This window comes from Olea europaea, chromosome 18 (assembly GCF_002742605.1).
Source record: "Olea europaea var. sylvestris chromosome 18, O_europaea_v1, whole genome shotgun sequence".
Taxonomy (NCBI): domain Eukaryota; kingdom Viridiplantae; phylum Streptophyta; class Magnoliopsida; order Lamiales; family Oleaceae; genus Olea; species Olea europaea.
This window is the reverse complement of record NC_036254.1, coordinates 30,029,492-30,054,566: the sequence shown is the minus strand read 5'-3', so window position 1 is coordinate 30,054,566 and position 25,075 is coordinate 30,029,492. Positions and strand designations below refer to the sequence as shown.

The 25,075-nt window shown below is 35.9% G+C and overlaps 1 protein-coding gene across 1 annotated transcript in view; it reads left to right on the top strand.

Moving 5' to 3' along the window:
* The window catches only part of LOC111368113, a 29,664-nt gene extending 6,000 nt beyond the window's left edge, over window positions 1-23,664 (top strand). Inside the window, exons 9-25 of the mRNA XM_022989330.1 lie at window positions 1,610-1,752; window positions 2,558-2,628; window positions 2,723-2,917; window positions 3,038-3,076; window positions 4,582-4,689; window positions 5,277-5,366; window positions 5,541-5,616; window positions 8,802-8,898; window positions 8,981-9,050; window positions 9,133-9,309; window positions 9,387-9,509; window positions 19,986-20,069; window positions 20,589-20,773; window positions 21,139-21,277; window positions 21,375-21,434; window positions 23,064-23,135; window positions 23,227-23,664. Coding sequence (XP_022845098.1) covers window positions 1,610-1,752; window positions 2,558-2,628; window positions 2,723-2,917; window positions 3,038-3,076; window positions 4,582-4,689; window positions 5,277-5,366; window positions 5,541-5,616; window positions 8,802-8,898; window positions 8,981-9,050; window positions 9,133-9,309; window positions 9,387-9,509; window positions 19,986-20,069; window positions 20,589-20,773; window positions 21,139-21,277; window positions 21,375-21,434; window positions 23,064-23,135; window positions 23,227-23,334 — 1,837 coding nt within the window. The 3' untranslated portion in view covers window positions 23,335-23,664. The remainder of the gene's footprint in view (window positions 1-1,609; window positions 1,753-2,557; window positions 2,629-2,722; window positions 2,918-3,037; window positions 3,077-4,581; window positions 4,690-5,276; window positions 5,367-5,540; window positions 5,617-8,801; window positions 8,899-8,980; window positions 9,051-9,132; window positions 9,310-9,386; window positions 9,510-19,985; window positions 20,070-20,588; window positions 20,774-21,138; window positions 21,278-21,374; window positions 21,435-23,063; window positions 23,136-23,226) is intronic.
* Window positions 23,665-25,075: the final 1,411 nt, after the last annotated feature.

Below are 25,075 nucleotides of genomic sequence, written 5' to 3'. Positions count from 1 at the left end.
AGTTAATTGTCTATTATTATTTCATAATACTTCTTTCATGTATATTTTGATTCTTTAAAAAAATGTAAAGTTTCTAAACTTGGAACTAATAAGTATTACAATAAAAATGTTTTGTATATTCACTTCATGTTTTTGTCTACAATGGGTGCATATTGTTGGCAAGTCTCCAATGCAATCTCTCCATCACGGTGTTTACCTTGTTTTGAATTTATAGTCTGCACCATCACCTTCTATCCTTCTCATTTCTATCCCATGTCTTCGGATTATGGCAATTGGAACTATTTCACCAACATTTTTCTCGTAACTGAATCCACTCACTTTTGCGTTACGAACACAATTATGATCATAATTTTCTTTTAATAATGAGCTACAAAGGCAGTAATACATTCACCTTTGATATTTTAGATATTTAAATGTGGTGAATCAAAAACCCGTGATCATGAAGGCTCCATTGAAATGTAAAAGTTCTTTGAACTCTTATTTTCTTGTGCTATAATTTGTTTTCATATATGTGTTTTTAGGAGCATAATTAAGACTTAGGTAAGTGAAGCGAAGTTTCGTCTAGTGCATGTTCCTCGTGTAACAAGGATAATTCCATGGTCTAAAGAAGGACATTTCATTCTTTAGGATTTTCAAAATGAAGCCTGCAGGAATTGCTTTCACCATTATAATGTTGGCAAAATAGAACGACATCAGTTTTGAGACCGGGCTTTAATATTTTTGGAGATTTAATTTTGTGGACATGCCTATATCATTATATATTCTATTCGTAAACCTTTCAAATAAACAATAATAGCTTCCCCTTCAAATAGTAAAATCATTGTAATTGTTCTTTTGATTTTTTGTCATTTCTTTACCTTCTTCACACATACTTAGGTGTATACCACTACATATTTGTCTAGGTTAATACATCAACCTCTCTTGACATTTGCCTCAATTACAGTGTGATCACGTGATCTAAATGAAATTCCTGTTCTCTGGATGTATGAAATGACCTCTACTTCTATTGTTCATGCATAATCTTTGCATATTCTCTCTCCTTCCTTGACCTAGTGATTACTACCACCAACTGCTACTCTGTTCGCCAAACAGAACTTGCTCTTCTTGCAAGGGGACGTGGATGCACAGGAATTTCACTTAAGATTTCTTCCTCCTTTTGCCAAACCGGTGCTGATTTGCTATACGAATTTTTTAAATCATTTTTGGCTTAACTTCAATTTCGTAATTGCTATCAAAATATGTTTCAATGACCTGGAATTTGATATTTGGTTCTTGGAGTTGTTTGCCATTAATTTAGATATTTGGTACATTCGATATTCATCCATGTAGGTGAACAGTGAATTGTTTGTGCATGCAAGTGCAGGCCTGTTTGCTTTCATGTGTATACAGGTAGATTAGTTTGCATTTGTATGCTTGTACATGGTCTAAATTTAAACTATATACTCTTTAGCATGTCATATTGGATTTATATTGGTGAGGTGATGTGAATTTAACTTTCTTGTAGTTTTAACGTTCTCTTTTATTCCCCTATATTTCAGAACTTTCAACATAGCAATCATTTCATCTAGATTATGAAACCAGAATCTTTATTAATACTATATCTTTGTAGGACTTTGTCCTGTGGTCAACGAGGAGAGGTATTTGAAGTGAATGGTGACCAAGTAGCCGTAATTTTTGATCTCACTGGAAAGGCATCAAAGGAAGATAGAATGTTAGACCCTGCTGTCAGATCATCAATTTACTGGATTAGCGGTACATATTCTCCTCTTGAAAGATTGAAATATATGTTGAATATGAATTGAGTTCATTCAGAGTATTTCATATTAATGTTATGCCTTTTGTGTTCTTGCATGCCCCATCTCAGTACAATACAGTCATCTTTTAAGATGGGATGCCACTACACTGAGTTATTTTGATTCTGGACGAAACTTGTAGGAAAAAAAAAATCAATAAAGTCATGCAGTGGAACGGGGATTAAAAAATATGTTTATTGCAATAGTTCAAAAATAAATTGGTGTTGCAGCGCAGAAACAGGCATATATAAAATTTGTTTTGTTGTGATAATTGTAATGTTGATTCCTTTTATTTTTTTGGTTTTGACGGAATGATCTGAAGAACAATAGAATCTCTGGTTTAAAGTTGAACAACAAAAATGATTTATTCTGGATATGTTGCATCTGACTTCGGCAATTTTTGTTTTTGAGGTGAATTTGTGGTCCTTTCTATTAAACTTCGAAAGTCACTTCTCACACCCCCTTTTTTGTAATTATAGTGAACCAAACTGCCTAATTTGCAGGTTCTTGTGGAATCTCCTTTTGCAAGTCTTGTTCATGGGTTGTACCTTTCAAAAAACTCTTGTTCATGGGTTGCATTTTTTTGGTGCCTATTTTGGATCCTTGGCAGAGAGACTACATAGACTTCTTATGTTATTCATATAATCAAGCTTTTCAATGATGCACAGCCATCTGATGTTTATTTACCCGATCTTGTATGTTACATTTATGTTTTCTGTGCTTTTTTAAGTATTATCAAGCTGACTAGTTACTTCTCTATGCAGTTAAGAACATTGAACATGATGTTGATGCTCAAACTCACGACTGCTATGTTGCTATGGAAGCACTCTTTGAGGTACCGTCTTTAATGGATAAATAACATAATTATGTTTTTGCAACACTTCATAATGACTTTAGTTTCCTTACCGTTTTTGCCATGATAAGTGCAGGTCTTGCAGTCTCAACAACCACTGATTGTATACTTTCCGGATTTTTATTTATGGGTTTCAAGGGCTATTGCAAAATCGGATCGTAAAGAGTTTATCAGCAAGGTCAAAGAGATGTTTGACCAATTATCAGGACCTGTTGTTTTAATAAGTGGAGAAAACAAAGCAGAAACTGGGTCAAAAGAAAAGGAGAAATTTGTAAGTCTAATAAATTTATTATATATATATATATATATTTTAACATGTCTGCTCTTCCCTCAGCCGTGTATGATGCTTCAGTATTTGTGTATAACATTTTTTCCCTTCTGTTGCCAACAGACTATGATACTTCCGAATTTTGGCCGTCTTGCTAAATTGGTAATTTTTATAATCTCCGAAGCTGTTAGATGCTTATTGATACTTTTTGGACTTTCGGTTTTAGACTTAACTATATATATTATTTGTTTTAATTGTGTGATCATCTTTCCTTCATCATATCTTGTGAATAGAAGAATGTTTTATTGTGTTGATGCTACTATAATGGAAGTTGCATACATTCTAAAATGTTTATGCTTGTATTATAGCCCTGGCTTAACATATAAGCAGGTGGTAACTGGTACGAGATGGCAGATCTCCTTCTTCTCGATTTTTACAATTTGCAGAAAGTCTAAAAAGTACCTCCATGCAAATGACCGAGTCAAAACAATTTTAGTGTGTGATTTGTAAAATCCAAGTAAGACTATAAGTCAAAATATTTGGAAAGATTAACCTTGTGATTGGTAATATGGCAGGAAATTTTTTCACGCTTAGGGGTTGCTTACATAGTTTGTAAATTATTTAAAAATTTTAAATTTGGGATTCAATATTATTGTTTTTTTCCCCCTAAATGCGAAAAGTTGATTGTTTTCAGTGTGGTAACTTATTTATTAGATTAAATTGTGTAGAGAGCCTGACAATTTATTTTTACATATGCTAGGAGACAACCTTTATACAGGAGAATGGACTACTAGGCACTAGCTGTAAAAAAACGCAAAGTTTCATCACCATAAACCTCTTCTTTAGCTGTGAATGTTCTCCAATTCAGGACATCCCAACCTGTAGTACTTCCAGTTAGATGGATTATTTCCATAGTTATGAAAATCTGACAGGCTGATTTGGCCCGGTAACTGGTGAACCATCCGGGTTGCTATATTGGACCGTGTAGCCACGGAACTGGTCAACAACCGGGCGGCTATGGATTGAACCTGAACTGGTTCAATGTGCCAACCTGTCCGCTAGCAAACCATTTGAAGAGAACCTTTAATCAATATATTAAAATATATGTCATAGAATCCATAGCAAAGTTATGACAGCAAAATTATGACTATTATAAAATTAAGGAAGCGACATATGAAATAAATTTATAGTATACCTTGATTTGATTTGCCCAAAAAATATATTATTTGTTTTTCAGTTAGTATTTTATCTAGGCAACACACATCTAATTTGGGGTGCACATTAACATACTATTTGAAAAATATATTTATTTAAATTAAAGATCCGGCAACTACCCCCTTTTTCAGTGAACCCGATAACTTGTCCTGGTCCACCTCTGGGCTGTGTCTGAAAAATATGATTATTTTCAAGTTAAATGATGTCTTCCATATAGGGGTAGAAAAGAAGTCATCTGATCTAGCAGTCTTTCTTATCACGACCTTCTGTTTTTCGGTGAATTTTCCTTAACTCTGGATATCCCTGCTCGGATTGCTTTTAACTCTGCTATTAAAATATACCTTCCTGCATTTGAAAACGGGTTCTAGATAACTTATTTGCGTTAAATGTCTTGCTCTGTTACAAAATAGGATAATATATGATATGATATTCAGATGCTTCTTAATTTTCAGCCTCTTCCTTTAAAGCAGCTTACAGAGGGATTCAAAACCACCAAGCAATCTGAAGATGATGATATATATAAGCTATTCAGTAATGTCATTAGTATACACCCCCCGAAGGTAATTACACCCCCTAAAGGTAATTTTTTTTAATTAACACCATAGATAAGTAATTAAAGGATTTTATGGTACGCTTTGCTGTTATATAGCACTTAGAGTGATTATCATTTCATTTTCTCTTATTTGCTGAAGGTATTCTTTCTTGTTATAAATATCACTTTCATTATCTAAGGAATTCAGAAATTTAATAGTTGCAGAGGGAAAGCTGGCACCCTCAACTAGAGAAATATTAATCAAGTGTACATACACAGGCACAGAACACGAAATTGCAAATTCAAGCTGTTGAAGATATGGCCTCTTTTTGGGAAGAATTTATAAATGGTATAATTTATAAATAGATATAAATGAGTGGTGGGTAAGTGAATAGTACTTATGGGTCATTGGAATGAGTGGTTGAAAATAAATTTGTAAATGATTTTTAATTTTTGCCAAACGGAGGCATAAATTTAAATAAATAAACTTTTTCCTTCTCCAATGGCTTAAGGTTTTCGATGAGGATGTCGTCTAATAAAATTGTTAGTTAGTATGAGCACATAACATCGAATGGTAGAATCACGTGATCCCGTGATGATACTTGCTGTTAGCAGGAAGAAGATCTTCTGAGGACATTCAATAAACAGATTGAAGAAGACCGGAGAATTGTGATAGCTCGAAGCAACTTAAACGAATTGCATAAGGTAAAAAATGGGCTTTTGGTTGTGGGTGTCTTGTTGATCACCTCATCTAATTTAGTTTGGTTCTGAAATATTTGTTAGCAAATCAGTTATCATACATGTTCGGCGAAGCTTAAAAGCTAGGCAATGGTGTATAGACTTGTAGGACTAATTTTAATGTATAAATATTCATTTCAGGTCCTCGAGGAGCACGGACTATCATGCACGGACCTGTTAAATGTAAATACTGATGGCGTCGTACTGACAAAACAGAGTAATATTTCTACGACTTACACAACCGTGTGGTTTCAAATGTATATAAACACGACATATTGCATCGTATGCCATTATTTGACCAAAGGGTCATCTTCATTTGCATTCAAAACTTGTTGTCCAAGTGGCTAGATGTTCAAGGAACTTTATTGGCAGTGTGGTCAGTTTTGAAAGAACAAGACTTGTCAAACAATTTGGTGTCCTCAAATAGGATCCTCTCCTCTTTTTTGAAGTTTCAGTAGCAAAGGTCAGAATATGAACAAATAGTAAAAACTGTGGAATTACGGAAAGGAACCAGTTACTGATTTTATGCTCTCTCTCTCACTTTTTTTTTCTCTCTCTCTCTTTTAAATAAAAGATACAAGTATATCCTGATTTTCTCCATCTGTTCTTACCGTTTAGATCCCTGATTTAGTTGCTAATTAAGGAGATCCTGTGACAGCTTATTGTCACGGTTTTCCTATAAGTATCTCAGTTTATTTCTTTTCAGAATTAGAAAAATAAAATGCAGTCCTCTCTAATAATCTACATTTGTGAATGAAAATTTTAAGCGCATGGAAAAGGAAAAATTGACGAACAATATGTGGTACAATATGCTTACTACGTGAATTCACATGTGATACTTACAAAAAGAAGAGTGTCAGGATATGCTCTGCATCAGAATTTATGACTACTAGACATGAAGTAGCTCGCTATTAAAAGTTTTCTTATTTGAAAGTGCAATTTTTATAATGCTTCTTCTATCGAACAGGAAAATCAAGCTTTGAGGGACGACTGTAGTTTATATTTACTCTTAATGCTTGGCATTTAGGTGGAAATGGTGAAACACATGCTTAGAAAATATTGTATTTTTGCAGAGATAAGGCAAGTAATCTATTTACATCAAGTTTGTACTCTGCAATGAAATCTTGAGGAGGATTACAAATTTGTGGACAAGTCATTTGCAATGCCAACTTAAGACAAGATATTTAGGAACTTGCTTAACTGGAAGGTTAAAATTCATGAATGATTTCATTGTTAATGATCGACAAGTGGAGTTACTTTGGGCAGGGTTGGGGGAGGAGAGGAAATTTCATTTGGTTAATTGGGGCGATGTTTGTTCCCCTATTACAGTGGGGGTCTTGGATTGAGGGCCTTGTTTAACAAGGCGGCGTTGGGCAAGTGGCTATGGAGATTTGCAGTGGAGAGGGAGAGTTTTTGGAGAGAAATCATAGGGGTGAAGTATAGTGTTATGGATGGGGTTGGTGTTCGGTTGAGGGTTGTGGCTTTTATGGGGTGAGTTTGTGAAGGTATATTAGAAAAGGATGGAGCGATGTTCGAGATAGATTGACTTTCATTGGGGGGAATGGTAAGAATGTCAGATTTTGGAATGATTGTTGGTGTGGAGATCAACCACTAAAGGTGAGACTTCCTTCTTTGCATTGCACTGCTTTGGGTCCTCCTATTATGGTGAATGAGGTATTAGCTATACCTAATGGTAGTCCTAGCTGGAACATCGTTTTTGGGAGGGGTTTACGGAATTGGGAATTGGATGATTATGCTTCGTTTTTTATCTCCTTGCATGAGGTGCCCATCCAGGCAGGAGAGGATAATTGCAGCAGGTAGAGGGTGGCACGATGGTATATCCTTGGTTCGCACTTATTTTAGATCCTTACTGGAACCTGCGGGAGTTCATTCCCTTGGAAAAGGATATGACAATGCAAAGTACCTCCATAGGTGGCATTTTTACTGTGGACGGTTGTGAAGGGGCAGGTTTTAACGGTGGATAACCTTTGAAGAAAAGGATGTTATGTTATGACCACTTGTTCATTCATTATGATGGTGTTTGTTGGCCGTGGAACGATATTCTGGCTTCTCAACACATAAATTTGGTGTAGCCAAGGCGTATAGTGGACATGGTGCAGGCATGGACGAAAAAGCTTCGAGATAAAAATAGCAAGTTTGTTTGCGAGATCTTATTCTATGATGCATTGTATAGTGTGTGTGGAGAGAGAAGGACAACCGCTATTTTGAAGATCAAACACGAACTACAGAGAAGTTTGTAAAATTATTTTATTGGACTTTGTATACTTAATTTAATGTTGCGGCCGCTAATCCAATAGAAGGGCTGCCTAATTTCATGTTGTTTCTATCTTGTTTAAATTTTTAAGGCAGCACTTGTGTATTATCCTTTGATTAATAAAATTATTTGATTACCTATAAAAAAAAAAAAAAAAAGGTTATGGCGTGGTGTCCCTTTTTAGTTTATATTTTTCAGATCCGACATGTTCATGGACAGTGTAAACCGTGACAAGGGCTCTAAAAAATGGTGAAAAACTAACCTGCCAACAATGGCCTTTTCATTGCATTTGTTGGCAAGTGAAGTGGAAGAGTATTGTTAGTGAATGCAGTGGAAGAGAGAGATGGAAAGGGTGACACTCAAAACCTAAGCGTTATATTCTCAGGGACGAAGATGGTGCATGAAAGTGGGAACAACATTTTTTAAGTGGGTCAATCAGTCAATGTTAATTTGAGCGGTTAATTGTTTGTTTCTTATTTCTAAAAATGGGTCAACCATGTATGAAGTTAATGTTGAGTTTGATTTATATTTGACTATTTGTTTTCAAGCAATAAGTCTTTACACTATAAAATTAAAAATAAGTAAATATTTTGTTAATAAACATTCAATGTGTCGGTAATAATAAAAAAATCGAGGTGTTCAGTGATGTTGAAGCAAATGAAGTTTGGATAATTAAGGAGTAAGATAAAATACTTTGTTATTTTATTGACATACTTATATTTAATCTTTTTAATAATAATGATTTTTTTTGAATTTTATGATTTAACTTCTGAAAAATGCTACACACACACACACACACACGTATTAGCATATCCTAATTTTATTTATTTATTTATTTTTTCCAAAAGCTGTGTCCTCATACACCCATCGTATCGTATCCAAATTCACGCTTTTTAGTGAATGACGATAACAATGTTACTATTGAGAAGTGCCACTAACCTCCATAGAGTTGACATTCGAATATGCTTATATTTTCCATTTTATTTCTTCTGATTCTTTTGCTTTAGCTTTAGACTAAATATTGTTAAGAGGAAAATAATGTTTTCAAATATTGTAGTGCTTCTTTTATTCATCGTACTAATCAATATGACAATATCTACAATTTCATTTTGCCTTTTGGGTTGCAGAAGCAGAAATTGTCATTGGTTGGGCTAAAAATCACTACCTATCCTCATGCCTTCTTCCTTCTGTCAAGGGGGATCGGTTGCACGTGCCTTATGAGAGGTAATCTATCTTTATGCTTGTGTTTTTCTGGGTATCAACCTTTTTTATTATTCATGTTTATTGCCTTTCCTGTCATATGTAGCCTCGAACTTGCAATTTTAAGGTTAAAGGAGCGCGAAACTGTATCCAAGAAGCCTTCCCAGAATTTAAAGGTCTTTCCCTTTCTTATTTTGATACAAACATTCTATTGCCAACTTTTGTGTTCGTGCTTGTACTGATGAAAACTTGTTGCAGAATCTTGCCAAGGATGAGTTTGAGAGCAACTTCGTTTCAGCAGTAGTTCCTCCAGATGAGATAGGTGTCAAGTTTGACGATGTTGGTGCTCTTGAAGATGTAAAGAAGGCTTTGAATGAACTTGTAATTCTTCCCATGCGGAGACCTGAGCTATTCTCCCATGGAAATCTGTTGCGGGTAACTTAGATTTATTGTGGAACCAATTTATCCATTTTGTTGCATTTCGGCTTGTAATAGGTTGCAGCTTTTGTCAGCCATGCAAAGGAATATTACTCTTTGGACCTCCTGGGACTGGGAAAACCCTTCTTGCCAAGGCGCTGGCAACAGAAGCAGGGGCTAATTTCATCAGCATTACTGGTTCAACTCTTACATCTAAGGTGTGTATCCCTCTTACTTCGTTTGTGAGCTCGCTAAGGTGTGTATCCCTCTTACATCTAAGGTGTGTATCCCAATATGATTTCACCCATAAAGTACAGTTGGGAAGCATTCCAAGAGAGTGAAGAAATCAAGAAAACTTCAAATGAGATCAAGACAAAACTTATCTTTCAAACTGGTTTTGTAAAATATAAAACAAGAGACCTTTGAGAGAAGCTAGAGAGAATTCTTCATCAGTGCAATCATTCTCTGTTGTATCTATTTGTTTGTCTGATGGTAACTAAAAGAAACAAGAGAGGGAGAGAGATGAACCCAGTCTTAGAAAATTTTCTTGCACCAACTTGTCAGGAACAAGTTGGTCAACCGAACAAGAAATAATCAGACAGAACAAAGTTTTTCCATTTAATACGTGCAATTATCGCAAGATATTTACTTCAAGAGGAAACTCATTTGAAATGAACCTAATGAAAGAGCTCAAGAAAAAAAGAATGTATAACAATTACCCGAAATTTTAACATTTTTTTTTTCTGAATAGTAACCATCAAAATAGTCATCTAGAATACCCATTTTAGCACTGCAAAGGAAAACATGAGAAAAGAGATTTTTGGATTCAGATGAGCCCAAAACATTAACATAATGCATAAAGAGATAAAGCATGTTCTTCTCTTATAAATTTATAAAATTGTACTCATTCATTATATTTGTAGGATTTTTCCTCAATAGATAGAAAGTGCCACACAAAAGATCATTTATAACCAAGATAAAAACTTACACAATGCATTTTCCTCTGGCATCAGTAGTAGTAATAAGCCAGCAAAGAAACTCATAACCTGCTTAAAAATTATGAATGAGCATCACTAATGCACTAGACACTATGATTTGGTTTTTATTCAGAATTTACGCAATCAAAGTGAGCCATGACATTCTGTAGGGAATTCCATTCTGGTATTAACTATAGTGAATTCCCTAACAAAATCTTAACTATGTGTAGTCGATATCTGATTTTTTCCCAAGTTCTCTGCACCTTCCGAGGTAAAAAGTTCACAGCCTGATTGTACTGACCAACAATTCATAATGTACCCACTTGATCCCACTTGAACACCTTGGTGTTGGATGCTGAGGAAAAAGAGTGAGATTTTGAAGTTCAACATGGATATATTAATTGGGAGCATGGTATAGGTAAATACTACTTATTTTGGTGGTAAGTGCTCCATCGACAACTTCTCCTTGTGGTTTCTGCAAATTAGCAATAGAAATCAAATGCTGCTCATTCTGTTTACAAGTAAATAATCTTAAAAAAAGAAAAGAAAAAAAATAATGATAATAATCTAAAAATTTCTTGAACTCTAGGAAATTCAAGAATTTGCCTGTTCTTCTCGGCTACTGTTTGTGAGTTTGCCAATAATTGATAGAAACTCCTGAAAGCAAATATTTTATCAGTTCAGTTAAGTGCTAGATGCACAAAGCCAAAGAATCAATGTGTGTGTGTGTGTGTGAGAGAGAGAGAGAGAGAGGGGGGGGGGGGGGGGGGATACCTTGTTATGGGGTGAGAGATCGGATTTCGGGCTTCCCTTCAACAGTTGGAGCAGGCACAAGGTTTCCTATATCTCCGAGAGCTCGCCAATTTCTTCCTTCTGCCTGCACATTTTTCTGCTTTCCTCCAATTGTTGAATCAAAAGAAAAAAAAATCATAAAGGATTGTTAGATCAAATCTAAATCCAAGTAATTTCTAGAATTCCAAAAATGTACATAATGCTTAACTTCAAGAAGGATTAATCAAATAAGGAAAAATAAAAGAAACCCAAACATTTGTCAGTTCTCTGATCAAATACAAAACCTATGAATATCCCCTTCAAGATGTAGAAGAATCCATGTAAAGAAAGAAAACTAGTGAATCCCAAAATTGATCAATAATCCCTTCAAAACTCAGTGGAAATCACCACAAGAAAGCCTCAATCATCATTAAAAAAGAAAGAAAGAAATAGCAGAAATTGAGCCCTTGTTTGAGCCCCATTATAAAGAGAAATTTTGGTAAAATGTAATATGGAATAGTATTTTTGGGAGAATGTGTGGTTAAAAGAAAAAGGAAAATTTTTTGTTTCACGTATAATATTATTTTATTGAAAAATGTGTGGTGAAAAGAAGAGAGAAAAATGTATCAAAATTTTAAAGAGTGTTAAACAGGGGTTGAAACTAAAAAATTATACTCCATTTAGTATTGTTCACCCATAACAGTTCCCCCATGTGTAAAATAGTGCACATCCATTTTTACACCTTTGTATTACTGTAACTTAACTAACACAAGCAAATTTCATATACCAAGTAAGGTACAATCTTTGTCCCATATTGTACAATGGTCACACACTATTATTGTACCAAGAGATTGTTTATATGAAGTTGACAGGGAAGTCACCCTTATTGCCGCTCTACAGAACTGTACATGAGATGTTCACCTCCGGTGGCTCACTTTTTCTAAGTAATTGCAACTTCCGAATATTCATTCAGAATTCACGCAACCAGAGCGAGGTATGACCTTTTGTAAGGAATTGAGGGTCATCCTGATGTCAACTATAGTAACTAAATTCCCTAACAAAACCTTGACTATTTGTAGTCGATATTGGATTTTTTTCACAAGTTTCCTACACCTTCCGAGGCAAAAAGTACATGGCCTGATTGTACTGACCTCCTATTTATAATGTACCCACCAGTTCTGTACCTTAGTAACCTTGTTTTAATTCTCACAAACATTAAAAATTTCCAAACCACCAACCAATGAACTATGTTTGTGACGTAGTAAAGTGTTCAGATCAAATTAATTAGTTCGTCTTGAGTCATTGACGACATTGATTGAAACATATAAATGGGAAAACGCAGGAAAAAAATGGAAAAAAGAAAAATGATGTTGAAAAAAGGACACATGATGAGCATATTGATGTGATTTAAACCCAGTGGCGAGTCTCAACAACAGACTGAAGTGGTGACTTCCTCTAGTGACGGAGACTGGGGAGACATGGAAGGAACAGATAGGGACCCAATGGTCGAGACATATCGAGAGACGGAACCTTGGGCTAAAAAAGGGGACCCGGTTATGGATTCTGAGATATTGGAAGCAACGAGGTCGTTGCCGGATCGTGAGCAAAATATCATAACTGTATTGGCAGAAAATTTAGTTTCGACAATTGAGGATCAGCAAGGGAGGACCGACTCAACAGCCACGGTAGTGAATACCTACTGTAGGAGACATCCTAAGTCGCCGAAAGAAGGGGATCTTGGGAATGATAATGCTTTGGTGGTGTGGGTAGGTGGAGCCAAGAAGGGGATAACAGACATGGAGGTACAGGGGGAGGATGAGGTTGGACACTACTATGACCCTATTTTTGCTGGAGATGTAGCGAAAGTTAGTGCACTTGACGCCAGACCTCCACCGTCAAATTGGGTTCTAAAGAAAATTCTAGATTTGAGCAAGATGATAGGTGTATCCTGTGATGGGTATGAAAATAAGCTCATGCAATTATTTGAGGAGTTGGAGGCTAATAGGTGATAAGAGATGGGTACATCAGGATGTAAGACAAGAAGAAAGGGTGATCGCGAGCTTAAACGGCTTGAATGTTCGATTAATTACGATGTTAAGGGTTGTGAATCAAGGAGAGGTTTGATGGGGAGGGATGACGGAGTGTTAAAATGACTCCGAACATTATTAGTTGGAACGTAAGGGGGTTTAATGAAGCTGGAAAATGGTTAGGGGTTCGGAATCTATTAAGGGGATGGAGGGCTGATCTTGTATGTTTACAAGAAACAAAATTGGAGATCGTTTCGAGGGAGGTTGTGAATAGCATATGGGGGGGACAACATGTGGAGTATCAGTTTTTAGGGTCATTGGGGGCTTCAGGAGGAATGCTAGTAATGTGGGACACCAGAGTGCTTAAGATGGAGGAGGTTAGTGAAGGGCTATTTTCTTTATCACTCTCATTCAGAAATATCGGGGATAATTTTCATTGGATGTTTATAAGAGTCTATGGGCCTAATGTTGGTGGGAATAGAGGTGAATTGTGGGATGAATTGACGGGGATGATGACGTGGTGGAATGTTCCTACGTGTATTGGGGGAGATTTTAATGTGGTTAGGTTTCCTACTGAAAGGTCGAGTGGTGGGAGATTAACAGGGGCTATGGAGGACTTTTCAGACTTTATCAGGGAGAACATGTTGGCGGACTTGCCTTTGAGTGGAGGAGACTTTACTTGGTCATCGAATCGGGAACAACCTATCCTATCCCAAATAGATCGGTTTCTGGTATGTGGGGAGTGGGAAGCTAAGTACCCAGAAGTCACTCAGAGGAGATTGGGGAGATTGTATTCAGATCATTTTCCTATTGCATTGTCGGGAATGTGAGGCGTGGTGGAAGAAAGCCGTTTAGGTTTGAGAAAATGTGGCTTAAAGTAGAAGGTTTTAAGGAACAAGTACGGAATTGGTGGGCATCATATGATTTCAGGGGATCTCCCAGTTACGTGCTGGATCGAAAATTGAAGGCCTTGAAAAGAGATCTAAAAAAGTGGAATGAGGAGGTAGTGGGGGATGTTAGCTATCGCAAAAATCTATGCCTATCAGACATAGAAGAGTTGGATAGGAGGGAGGAGAGTCGAGGATTGATAGGGGATGAGAGGATGAGACGAGGAGAATTATGGGAAGAATTGGAGAGGTTGGTAGAGTTGGAGGAGACTGCTTGGCATCAGAAATCGAGGGTCAGGTGGTTGAAAGAGGGAGACAAATGCACCCAATTTTTTCATAGGGTTGCTAATTCCAACAGGTGCAACAACTCTATCACTATGTTGGAGGTAGATGGGATTACTTATGAGGAACCATAGGATATCGGGACCCAGATGGTAAGATTTTATCAGAATCTCTATCGGGAGCAGTTTGATTGGAGACCAGAGTTGGAGGGGCTACATTTTTCTACTATTACTGAGGAGGATGCCAGTTGGTTAGAGATACCATTTAGGGAGGATGAAATTAAGGAGGTGGTGTTCAGCATGAATGACGATAAGGCCCCAGGATCGGACGGATTCTCTTTCTCCTTCTATAAGGCCTTTTGGGAAGTGGTGCGATTGGACATCATGGAGGTTCTTACTTATTTTTTCCAGCGCGGACGGTTCTTGAGAAGTGCAAATGCCACTTTTATTGTGCTGATTCCTAAAAAATCAGGAGCAACAAATATTAAGGACTTTCACCCTATTAGCTTAGTGAATGGGGTGTACAAGATTATTGCAAAGATTTTGGTAAATCGATTAAAAGAGGTACTGGGGAAAGTGGTGTCTAAGTTTCAGAATGCCTTTATCAAAGGGCACCAGATCTTAGATTCTGTACTTATAGCAAATGAATGTATTGACTCAAGATTACGCCTGCGAGTCCCAGGAATGCTATGTAAGCTTGACATTCAAAAGGCTTATGATCATGTAAATTGGGGATTTCTCTTGTATATGCTTAGGAGATGTGGCTTCGGGGATAAGTGGTGTCATTGGATTCAATTTTGTATATCTACAGTTTCTTTTTCAGTTATGGTGAATGGCGGTCCGGAGGGTTATTTTCGTAGTAGCGGGGGATTGAGGTAAGGGAATTCTTTGTCTCCATTACTATTTGTCATTGTAATGGAGGCTTTCAGCAGGATGCTTGAGAAGGCTGTAGGAGAAGGTTTGTTAAAGGGCTTTTATGGTTGATCAGCTGCAAGTATCTCATTTGCTATTTGCAGACGATACATTGATCTTCTGTGATGCAGATGTTCAGCAATTCAGGAACCTACGTCGTGTGCTCTTATGCTTTGAAGACGTATCTGGATTGAAAATAAATTTGGGAAAATCTGAGGCTATCAAAGTGGGAGAGGTCGATAATGTGGAGGAGTTGGCTGCTATTTTGGGTTGCAGGGTTGCAGAACTGCCTATGACGTATCTTGGTCTTCCTTTGGGAGCACGGTTTAAGAGTAAACATATTTGGAACAATATTATAGAAAAGATGGAGAGAAGGCTAGCAGGTTGGAAGCGTATGTACCTCTCAAAGGGCGGTCGTCTTACTCTCATAAGGTCCACATTGTCGAATCTCCCAACTTATTTCTTATCATTGTTTCCTATCCCTATTGTATTGGCAAAAATGTTAGAAAGGATCCAAAGGGAGTTTCTTTGGGGAGGTTTAGGAGAGGAGAGGAAATTACATTTGGTTAATTGGGGTGTAGTTTGTTCTTTCATAAGGTTAGGGGGTCTTGGATTGAGGAGAATCGTACTGTTCAATAAGGCCTTGTTGGGCAAGTGGTTGTGGCGATTCGGTGTAGAGAGGGAGAGTTTTTGGAGAGATAATAGGGGCAAAATATGGTGTCATAGAGGGAGGATGGTGCTCAGGTGAGAATCGCGATTCTTACGGGGTGAGCTTATGGCAATATATCTGGCGAGGGTGGAGCGATTTTCAGGATAGATTGACTTTTGCAGTGGGGGATGGTACTACCATCAGTTTTTGGGATGATTGTTGGTGTGGAGAACAACTGCTGAAGGTGAAATTTCCCTCTTTATCTCGTATTGTGTTGACACCGTCTGCTACGGTGAGTGATGTCTTAGATATACATAATGGGAGGATCAGTTGGAATATTGTTTTTGGTCGGGGATTACAGGATTGAGAATTGGATGATTATGCGCTGTTTTTTACTTCTTTGTACGAGGTTCGCATCAGGACAGGAGAGGCAGGCTGTAGTAGGTGGAGATTGACAAGGGATGGGATTTTCTCAGTTGACACTTATTTTAGATCTTTATTGGGTTTGTGCAGAGTTCATTCCCCTGGAAATCGATGTGGAAATGTAAATTCCCTCCACGGATTGCATTCTTACTTTGGACGGTGGTAAGGGGACAGGTGTTAACGATGGATAATCTATGAACAAGAGGTTTTTATGTTACAGAGTGGTGTTATATGTGTCGGAGGGACGGGGAGACGATTGATCACTTGTTTCTCCATTGTGATGCTGCTTGTTTACTGTGACACAATATTTTGGCATCACAACACATGGATTGAGTGATATCGAGGCGTATGGAAGACGTGTTAAAAGCATGGAGTAGAAAATTTCGCGACAAGGATTGCAAGCTTGCATGAGACCTTATTCCGGGTTCCATTGTTTGGTGTATGTGGAGAGAAAGAAACAGCCGCTGCTTTGATGATCAGACACGAACAACAGGGCAAATTAGAGAAATATTTTATTTCACATTGTATACGTGGTTTAATGCTGCAGCTACTAGGTATTTAGATGAACTGCCCAATTTTATGTTGTTCCTTTCTGCTTTAAATTGATAGTGATTAATAAAATATTTGATTACTTTAAGAAAAAAAAATTTAACCCAAAATGTATCCAAAACACTCGTCGAAAAAAAAAAGGAAAAAGCATATAATGAAATAAATTCATCAAAAAAAGAAAAGAAAAAAAATATTGCAATCCAGCGGTTCCAGTGGCACACCAGAAAGCAAACCATATTTGAAAAGGGGCACACCAGAAACCAAACCATATTTGAAAATTATACAAATCAAATGCTAAAAAAATTAGAAAAACTATTGAGAAGTATGAAGAACAGATTTCCAATATGATCTAATCAAATTAAATTCCTCAAACAATTAACAGCTTATTAAACCAATTAAACCATAAATATAAGTAGATATATGCATATGTATACAAAAAGGGCACGCTTCACACTCACACACACAGAGTACAGCAAAAGAGAATCTGAGTACTTGTTTTGAGGCTCGATTAACTGGGAGAAGAAAATGAAATTGGTCTAGGTCTGTAGAAGGCCAGAACTATATAGATATATACATACACGTATACATACATACAAGGGTGCGTGTGTGTGTTTTGGATGAAAAAAGGCTGAAATACCTGGTTAAGAGAGAGGAGAAAAAGGGCTGAAAGAATACCTGGTTAAGAGAGCTGAGATTTCATGGTAGATTTCTGGAGAAGAGAAGAAGAAAAATGAAATGAAATGCTTTGCTGTGAAAGCTCAAAAGGAGCTGCTCTTCGAGGGAAAAGGAAAGGGAAAAAAGGAAAAAAGGTTAGGGCTGCTTTAAGGAAACTGGATAATGAACAGTAGAAAACCGATTCTACATGTGAAAAGGAGATACTCGAAAATAAATAGTAATTGATGGACAGCCTCTTTTAAGAGAGGGGATAAGCTGCGAGTCCTATGAATTGGATGGATAAAAAAGGTAGAAGTAGATAAAAGTTGTGGGTTATATGGAATGTGTTGTTAAAAAATAGAGTTGATTAACTTATACCTCGTTCCAAAGTCGTGAGTTTTGCATACAGATATTTAATTTCAATATAAAACTTTTGAAGACTAAAGATAATTTAATCATTTGTCTTTCTCTTTTAACAGTTCAAACTTTTAGATGAGTTGGTTCGGTTTGGTATCATATCTTGATACAACAAAAAATGTACATTCCTAGTCTACTTGCTACCCACCCATTTATAAGAGTTTTGCGCGTGTTGAACCTTTGAGAAAATGATTTTTATTGAACATGTGGGCCCTGTTTGAGCTGCATTTTTGGGGAAAATGTGTTTTGGAATAATGATTTTTTGGAGAATGTGTAATTAAAAATAAGGAAAAATTTTTGGGTTTACCTGAAATTATTTTATGGAAGAATGTGTAGTTGAAATTGAGTTTTGAAAAAATGGAGCCAAAACAGAGGTTAAATTTGCTTCCTCTAACGACGTAAGAGGCGGTTTAACAAAAAGTATATTTCAAATAGATCAATTTGGTTTGAAGGCCTTATCTTGTACTGTAAATTTTGAATAGGTACTTTATTGGTTGGTAACAAAGGTTGAATGTTGAAGTAAGATCAGGAATTAAAGCAGTTACAGAATCCAATAGATTGTGTGGGGAGCCTAAGCAAATGTGCTATATTTCATTTTGGCATTTAGATCATATTGAGATTCTTGCTAGCATGTGGGACATATAGTTTCTATTTTTCAATAAATGCTTTAAAATGAAGTTTTTGATGATCTTCGTTCCTGAGCGTGGTTATGGGAGTTGGCTTACACACCATTTTGCGCCGGCTTTATAAATGTTCTAATTTAATGCAATTACAAATTCTCTTTAGAATATATGACAATTGATAAAATCATATCCTCATCTTGAGTTTTAGGCGTTGTCTTGGTTTAAAAAGGTGGTTGTGAGGCATGCTTTAAATTGAGGAGTAGGGTTTCCTCAAGGCACAAATTTTTTTGTTACTTTATTGAGGGACATACCTCAACTTAATGAGGCGGTCACCTTGAGGTAATGCCTCAAGGTGCGTGAGGCATGCGTTGCAATATTGCTGTTAAAATGATCAGAAGTTTTATTTCCTAGCTGGCCCAATAGTTACTTTTAATTGTTTAGCCTAAGCTATTTAATATTACACCCCACTCAAGGCAAACAAAACCTCAAAGCTTTTGCATCCTACTCCATGCCTCTACCCAATTCCCAAGACAAATTACCTTCACCACAATATTCTGGCAGCCACCTTTTGACACCAAATTGCCAACTACAATTTTTCTTTAACATTAGCAGCTCGAGAGACTTGTAAACCTTTTTCATTTCAACAGGACTATTGATTTGGTACTTTATTAATTTTTTTTGGCAGTTATTTCTATGGAGAATTTTTTAGATTGTTTATGATTTATTATAGGTTTATTTATTTCTTTATTTTTTGTTTGAGGTGAGGCTTACAATGTAAATTGCCTCGAGGCTTACTCCTCACCTCATGAAGGAAAACCGCCTCAGCACCTAGTTCTTCCTTTTTAAAAATTAGCCATTGGTGGTTGACATGTCACCTGGCGCTGTTTTAATATCGAAGTACAGTTGAGAACTTAATTAACTCTTGATGATTGAGTATGAAAGTACGTTGACGTATGAGAATAGGACATCACAAATATTTCTGCAAAACATGTTGATGGAGAATGAGAAGGGATATTATTTTAATGAGTATTTTAGTAAACATAATTAGTGATTTATTTAGAGTATTTTTCTACTTCAATAAGCATTAGTTTAAACCCTATATAAAGGGGTCTATGCAATGTAACTGGATGAACCTTTGATAATGAATAAACATTGATATTCTCCCTCAATTACTCTCTATTCTCGCCCCATTCTTCTCTCTCTTCTCCCTCCTTTCTCTTCTTCTCTCCCCTTTCCCCTTCTCATACAATCCTCCTCTTGCATTCGGCATCACATGTCTTCCGTGGAAATCAGTGAGAATAATTAAAAAACCTTCAATAATGGTTTTTTCAATTTCTTCCACTTTTTCTTCTTTCCTTTATCTGGTATTCCATGGTTACCAAACGCGGGTTTAGAGTGTGGTAACAATTGAATGAAAATCATATTTGGGATGTGCATAGGATGCATATTCTTTGCAATTCTGCTCCTTTCGCTTCATTTTAAGTCGTATTTACATTGTAAATTTCCTGCTTGATCCTTGTGCAGTGGTTTGGTGACGCTGAGAAGCTTACAAGGGCACTCTTCTCATTTGCTAGCAAGCTTGCTCCTGTAATTATTTTTGTTGATGAGGTGAGACCTGCTTCATATATAATATTGAATAGAATGTAATTATTGGCAATGTTGATAGGTTGTTATTTGTTCTTTAGGTCAGCAATTTTGTGTACTAGAAATCTAAAGAATTCTGGTATAATCAACTTTTTCTAAAAGATATTTTCCTACCTAAAACTAGCTGCAAAGTGAACTGTGAATGTATTTATGGTTATATATATATATGTTTTAGCATTAGTGTTGAAAGGCAAAATATCTGAGCTGGTTAGAGGCTTAATGGATTATCACAAACCAGTAATTCATTACAGTCGCCATGTCTTCCACAATAGTAAGAAAATAAGGAGCAAGCACCATATTCTCATTCTTTCTGTATTTTACATGGAGACGATCGAAAGGAATATTCATCGCCCTATAAATCCACATGCACTAATCCAAAATATAAAGCAAATGCACAGGTTCATGCATTTTAGTGTTTTTAGATGTTTCTGACTATCATTTATTGTAGCTATAAATTTTTACTTGCTATGACTGTGCATGCAGGTTGACAGTTTACTTGGTGCTCGTGGGGGTGCTTTTGAGCACGAGGCAACTAGAAGAATGCGGAATGAATTTATGGCTGCTTGGGATGGACTGAGGTCAAAAGACAGCCAGAGGATCCTCATCCTTGGTGCCACAAATAGACCATTTGATCTCGATGACGCTGTCATTCGACGCCTACCAAGAAGGTAAAGTTCTCATGAGCGAACATTAAGTGCTCGTTTGGTATTGTTCATAAGCTGTGAGTCTTACGGAAGTGTGGATAATATGTCGGTAGTAAATTGTGGTTCCTGTAAAATATGCAGATAAAAGTATGTTTTAACTGCTCAAGTTATAATTTTAAGCTTTGCAAACATGCTGTAAGTGTTATGTCAGATGATCAGCGTGCCTGTTTTGGAGAGAATTTTAAGACCTGTTGTTCTATATCATGCTGTCTTTAATTACAAATATCATCTCTTTAAAGAATGTTGGTTGCAAGAAAATGCTGTGCTGAAACACACTAGGCTGAAATGATGAAAAGTGAAAATGCTAATGAAATATGTATGGGCATTAGGATTTATGTGAACCTACCAGATGCTGAAAATCGTCTGAAGATACTAAAGATAATACTTGCTCAAGAAAATCTGGAATCTGGATTTTCTTTTGATCAGCTTGCAAATGCTACCGAAGGTTACTCGGGGAGTGATTTAAAGGTAATTTTCTGAATTTCATTATGAATTAGATACAATTATTGCTACTCAAGTGTATCAAGTGGTGTAATATTGTACGTCTGTAAACATATTTTTGCAGAACCTTTGCATTGCTGCAGCATATAGACCTGTCCAAGAATTGCTAGTTAAAGAAACCAAGGTAAAGGCGACACTGTTTGATCTATCATTCCTTATTATAGAATTTTTCTGTCCCAGATGGTTGCATTTCCTTCACTGTCTTTGGCTGGAACTGCTTTGCGAAGCTCTTATTTATTTTTAATTTTTTTCTATGATGGGGTACTTACTAATTTATTCTTTCACGAATTCATCACCACTCTTTTAGACAATATACATGGGAACTTAATCGGACTAAAAGTACTGATTCCTAAATTTGAAGTTCTTTTGTATTACTTACTGGTGGATAAACTTTTGGGCTGATTTTGACTAAATTTTGAACCTTGTATATGTTTGGGTAGTATTTATAAATGGTTTAAATTATAAACAGATAGAAACTAATGGCGGATAAATAGATATTACTTGTGGGTCCCTCAAAATATGTTGATAAAAAATGGTTGGAATGTTTATAATCAATTTATAAGCATGAGTAAAACATAGGCTAAGATATATCCTTTCAGTATGTTGTGAACTCAATTATGAAGTCCCTTTCTTTAGCAAAATAACTTGTAGAACAGCTAATCAATGGGGGTTACTGAGGCCTCCTAATGGATTCTTGAGTTTATCACCATTCTCAGAACAATATACATTTGAATATAATAGGACAGAAACTACTGATTCCTTAATTTGAAGTTCTTTAGTGCCACTGATTGGTCGATGAAATTGGATCTCATTTAATGCTGTTTTTGACTAATTTTTGAACTATTGCAAGCCACTTGCTTTAATTCATGGCTTTGCATTCTAGGGCTACTGTGTTGACTTATTGCTTGGGCCTCATAGGTCGGGAATTTTCCAAGGTCATCAATAGATCAAGAATTGAGATCTGAGTTGGGATCTTTTCCAGTTTTTCCTCCACATTCTACTCTGGCTTCTTGAGAGCTTTGTGCCGACTTGAGACCTAATCATATTTCCTATCTTAGCACATTCTTCTCCCTCTTCTTCTCCACTTTTCAATGCTATCGTCCTTCTTTCCTATGTCCAATAAACCCTTGGAAGTCTTTCCCTTATGGAAAAAGGGCTCTGTTGCACACTTGCACGGACACTCCGATTAAGGTTGCGTGTTCGTGTTCGACACGTGTCGATATCGACACTTTTCGAATAATCTACCATAAACATAATTTATTGTTTATTAAAAATATTATATATTTTTAACTCAAACTTATTAGTAAAGAACAAATAGGTACTTATATTTAAAAGATTTCAACAAAAGAAATTAATAACAAGTGTAAAACTAAATTTATACTATATAAATGAAGATTTTCAAAGATTTTAATCAATGTATTGGCGACATGTCGTGCCGATATTTTTTTGAAAAATCACGTATCGACTTATCTGACACGTATCATGTCGGACACATATATCCTTGTCGTTGCATCATGGAAAAAGGGTGTGGTTGAGATAATGTGTGGAAGTTTAGAGATAGTAATGGAAGTTTTAAAGGACAGAAATGTCAGGAGTGTTCATATGAAAGGAGTGAATGGTCTATATTTTCCTCTTTACCACTGTCAATAAACATGCCCGAGTTTCCATATTTTCTCGAATTTGCTGACCATTCTTTCTTCCTTGTTAATCATAATAATTTCCGCGTTTAAAATTAGTTCTCATCTCATTGCAGGGTGAGCAAAATGATGGTGTTCCAGTTTTGAGACAACTTAATTTGGACGACTTTGTCCAGTCGAAAGCCAAGGTAAATTATTCGAACTCTACTTTTAAGTGTAAACCCAGATAATTAAAAAATATATATACACCATTCAATTGAACTTTATAAAAATTTCCAGGTGGGGCCGTCCGTTGCATATGATGCAGCCAGCATGAATGAGCTGCGGAAATGGAACGAACAGTATGGTGAAGGAGGAAGCCGTAGGAAATCACCATTCGGTTTCTGAAATTAGTAGTAACTATATTTCGACATCTCATTGTCTCGAGAAGCTTAAACCTCAGAAACTTTGTATTTGTAAGGTAGAATCTCATTTTTTTCCCCCTCCAATTTAATTGGTTATGGTTTATGAGTATGGTAGGGTTCCTAATCAGGGCAAGGATATACGTATAGGCTATTATACCATTATTTATTAGTAGTTCTAGCATCGCAATCATATTACACTGTCATGCACTCTGTGTAACTATACTTTATTCTTACTTCGTTGTCTGAAGATCAAGATTGCAATGTCTTAACTATTAAGAGTATTAATAAGCATTTGAGTTTGTAATTTTTCTTATAATGTTGATGATCATAAACATGTGAATGCTTAGTTCAAAATGAGTCCATTATGGGAATAGTCGAGTCAGGACAGCAGTTCTGAACTCGTTCAGAGCAACGCATTGTCTAACTGATGCGTTGATTGGAATTTTTACATGTAGATGATTTATAGTGAAAGAAGGTTTTATCTTTTTTAAATTTTAGATAAATTCTTTAATATTATGATTTACAAATTTTACACTAATTTCAAAAAAAAAAAAAATAAAAAAATAAATAAATACACACACCGGATGGTTATATTGTTTATTTTGAACATGTTTGCCTATACACAAAAATTGACTTGGAAGTGGACGAGTAAGGAAAAATAGTATTTTTTGTTGGTTTAAGTAAAAGATAAGTTATTTATTTTGAAATTAATTTACTAAATAAGACTATAGCTACTTTCATGGAAATGAATATGAATATCAATTAGATTTATCGTATCATATTTGCAAGAATCAATACCCTGCGGAGGACGAGGGTAACTTACTGTGATTGGATATGTCGGGGAAGTCGAACTTTTGAGTCAAAAAATATAAATATGGGTAGAAATGACATGCGAAGGACGATCGTATAACTTATTGTGATTGGATATGTCGAGGAAGTCGAACTTTTGAGTCAAAAATTATAAATATGAGTATTAGTGGCTCATTGAGGTGAACATTTTTTAATTTATTCTCCTTTTTAAGTTGGTATTATTTTGTAATACAGGTAGTCCTCTATATATAATTATTGCAAGTGTTATCTTGGAAAGTTCTATCTAGGTTTAGGACTTCATTAGAAAAGGATAAATTTCTCTAGGGTTTCCAAACTTTTAAAATTGTAGAACCCATGCTAGCAGGAAATATTTATTTTAATGTTAAAAAGGTCGTACGATACTCACGTGATATTGAGTTTTATTGACGATGAGTTGAAGAAAAGGGAAGTACGTTTCATGAAAATGAGAAATCTAACCGTGTTCGAATTTCTAAATGAAAGTTACAGTCCACGTTTGAATTTTTTTGGAGTAACAATTTTTTTTTTTTTAATAGTTTTATCAATTTTAGACCGAAGTCACGTAGTCATTTAAATATTTAAATAGGACCATGCTAAATGTACATTTTTTTTTTTTACCTAATGCTTTACATACACTCACAATATGGGTTTGGGGACCACGTGTTGAGATTATTTTATTCACGCGGGGTCCACGTGCTTGTGAGAGTAGATAAACCATTTGGTAAACCAAATTACGTACCCTTAGAATTATCCATTTAAATAAACGTAGTCCTATTGATGAGGACATGGGTGCCATATTTTTAAATTTGGGAACATGGGTGTCACGCTTACAAAAACTTGAAGAATATAGGGAGAATTTACTCTAAAAAAAAAAAAAAAATGTAACTTAAGAGGAG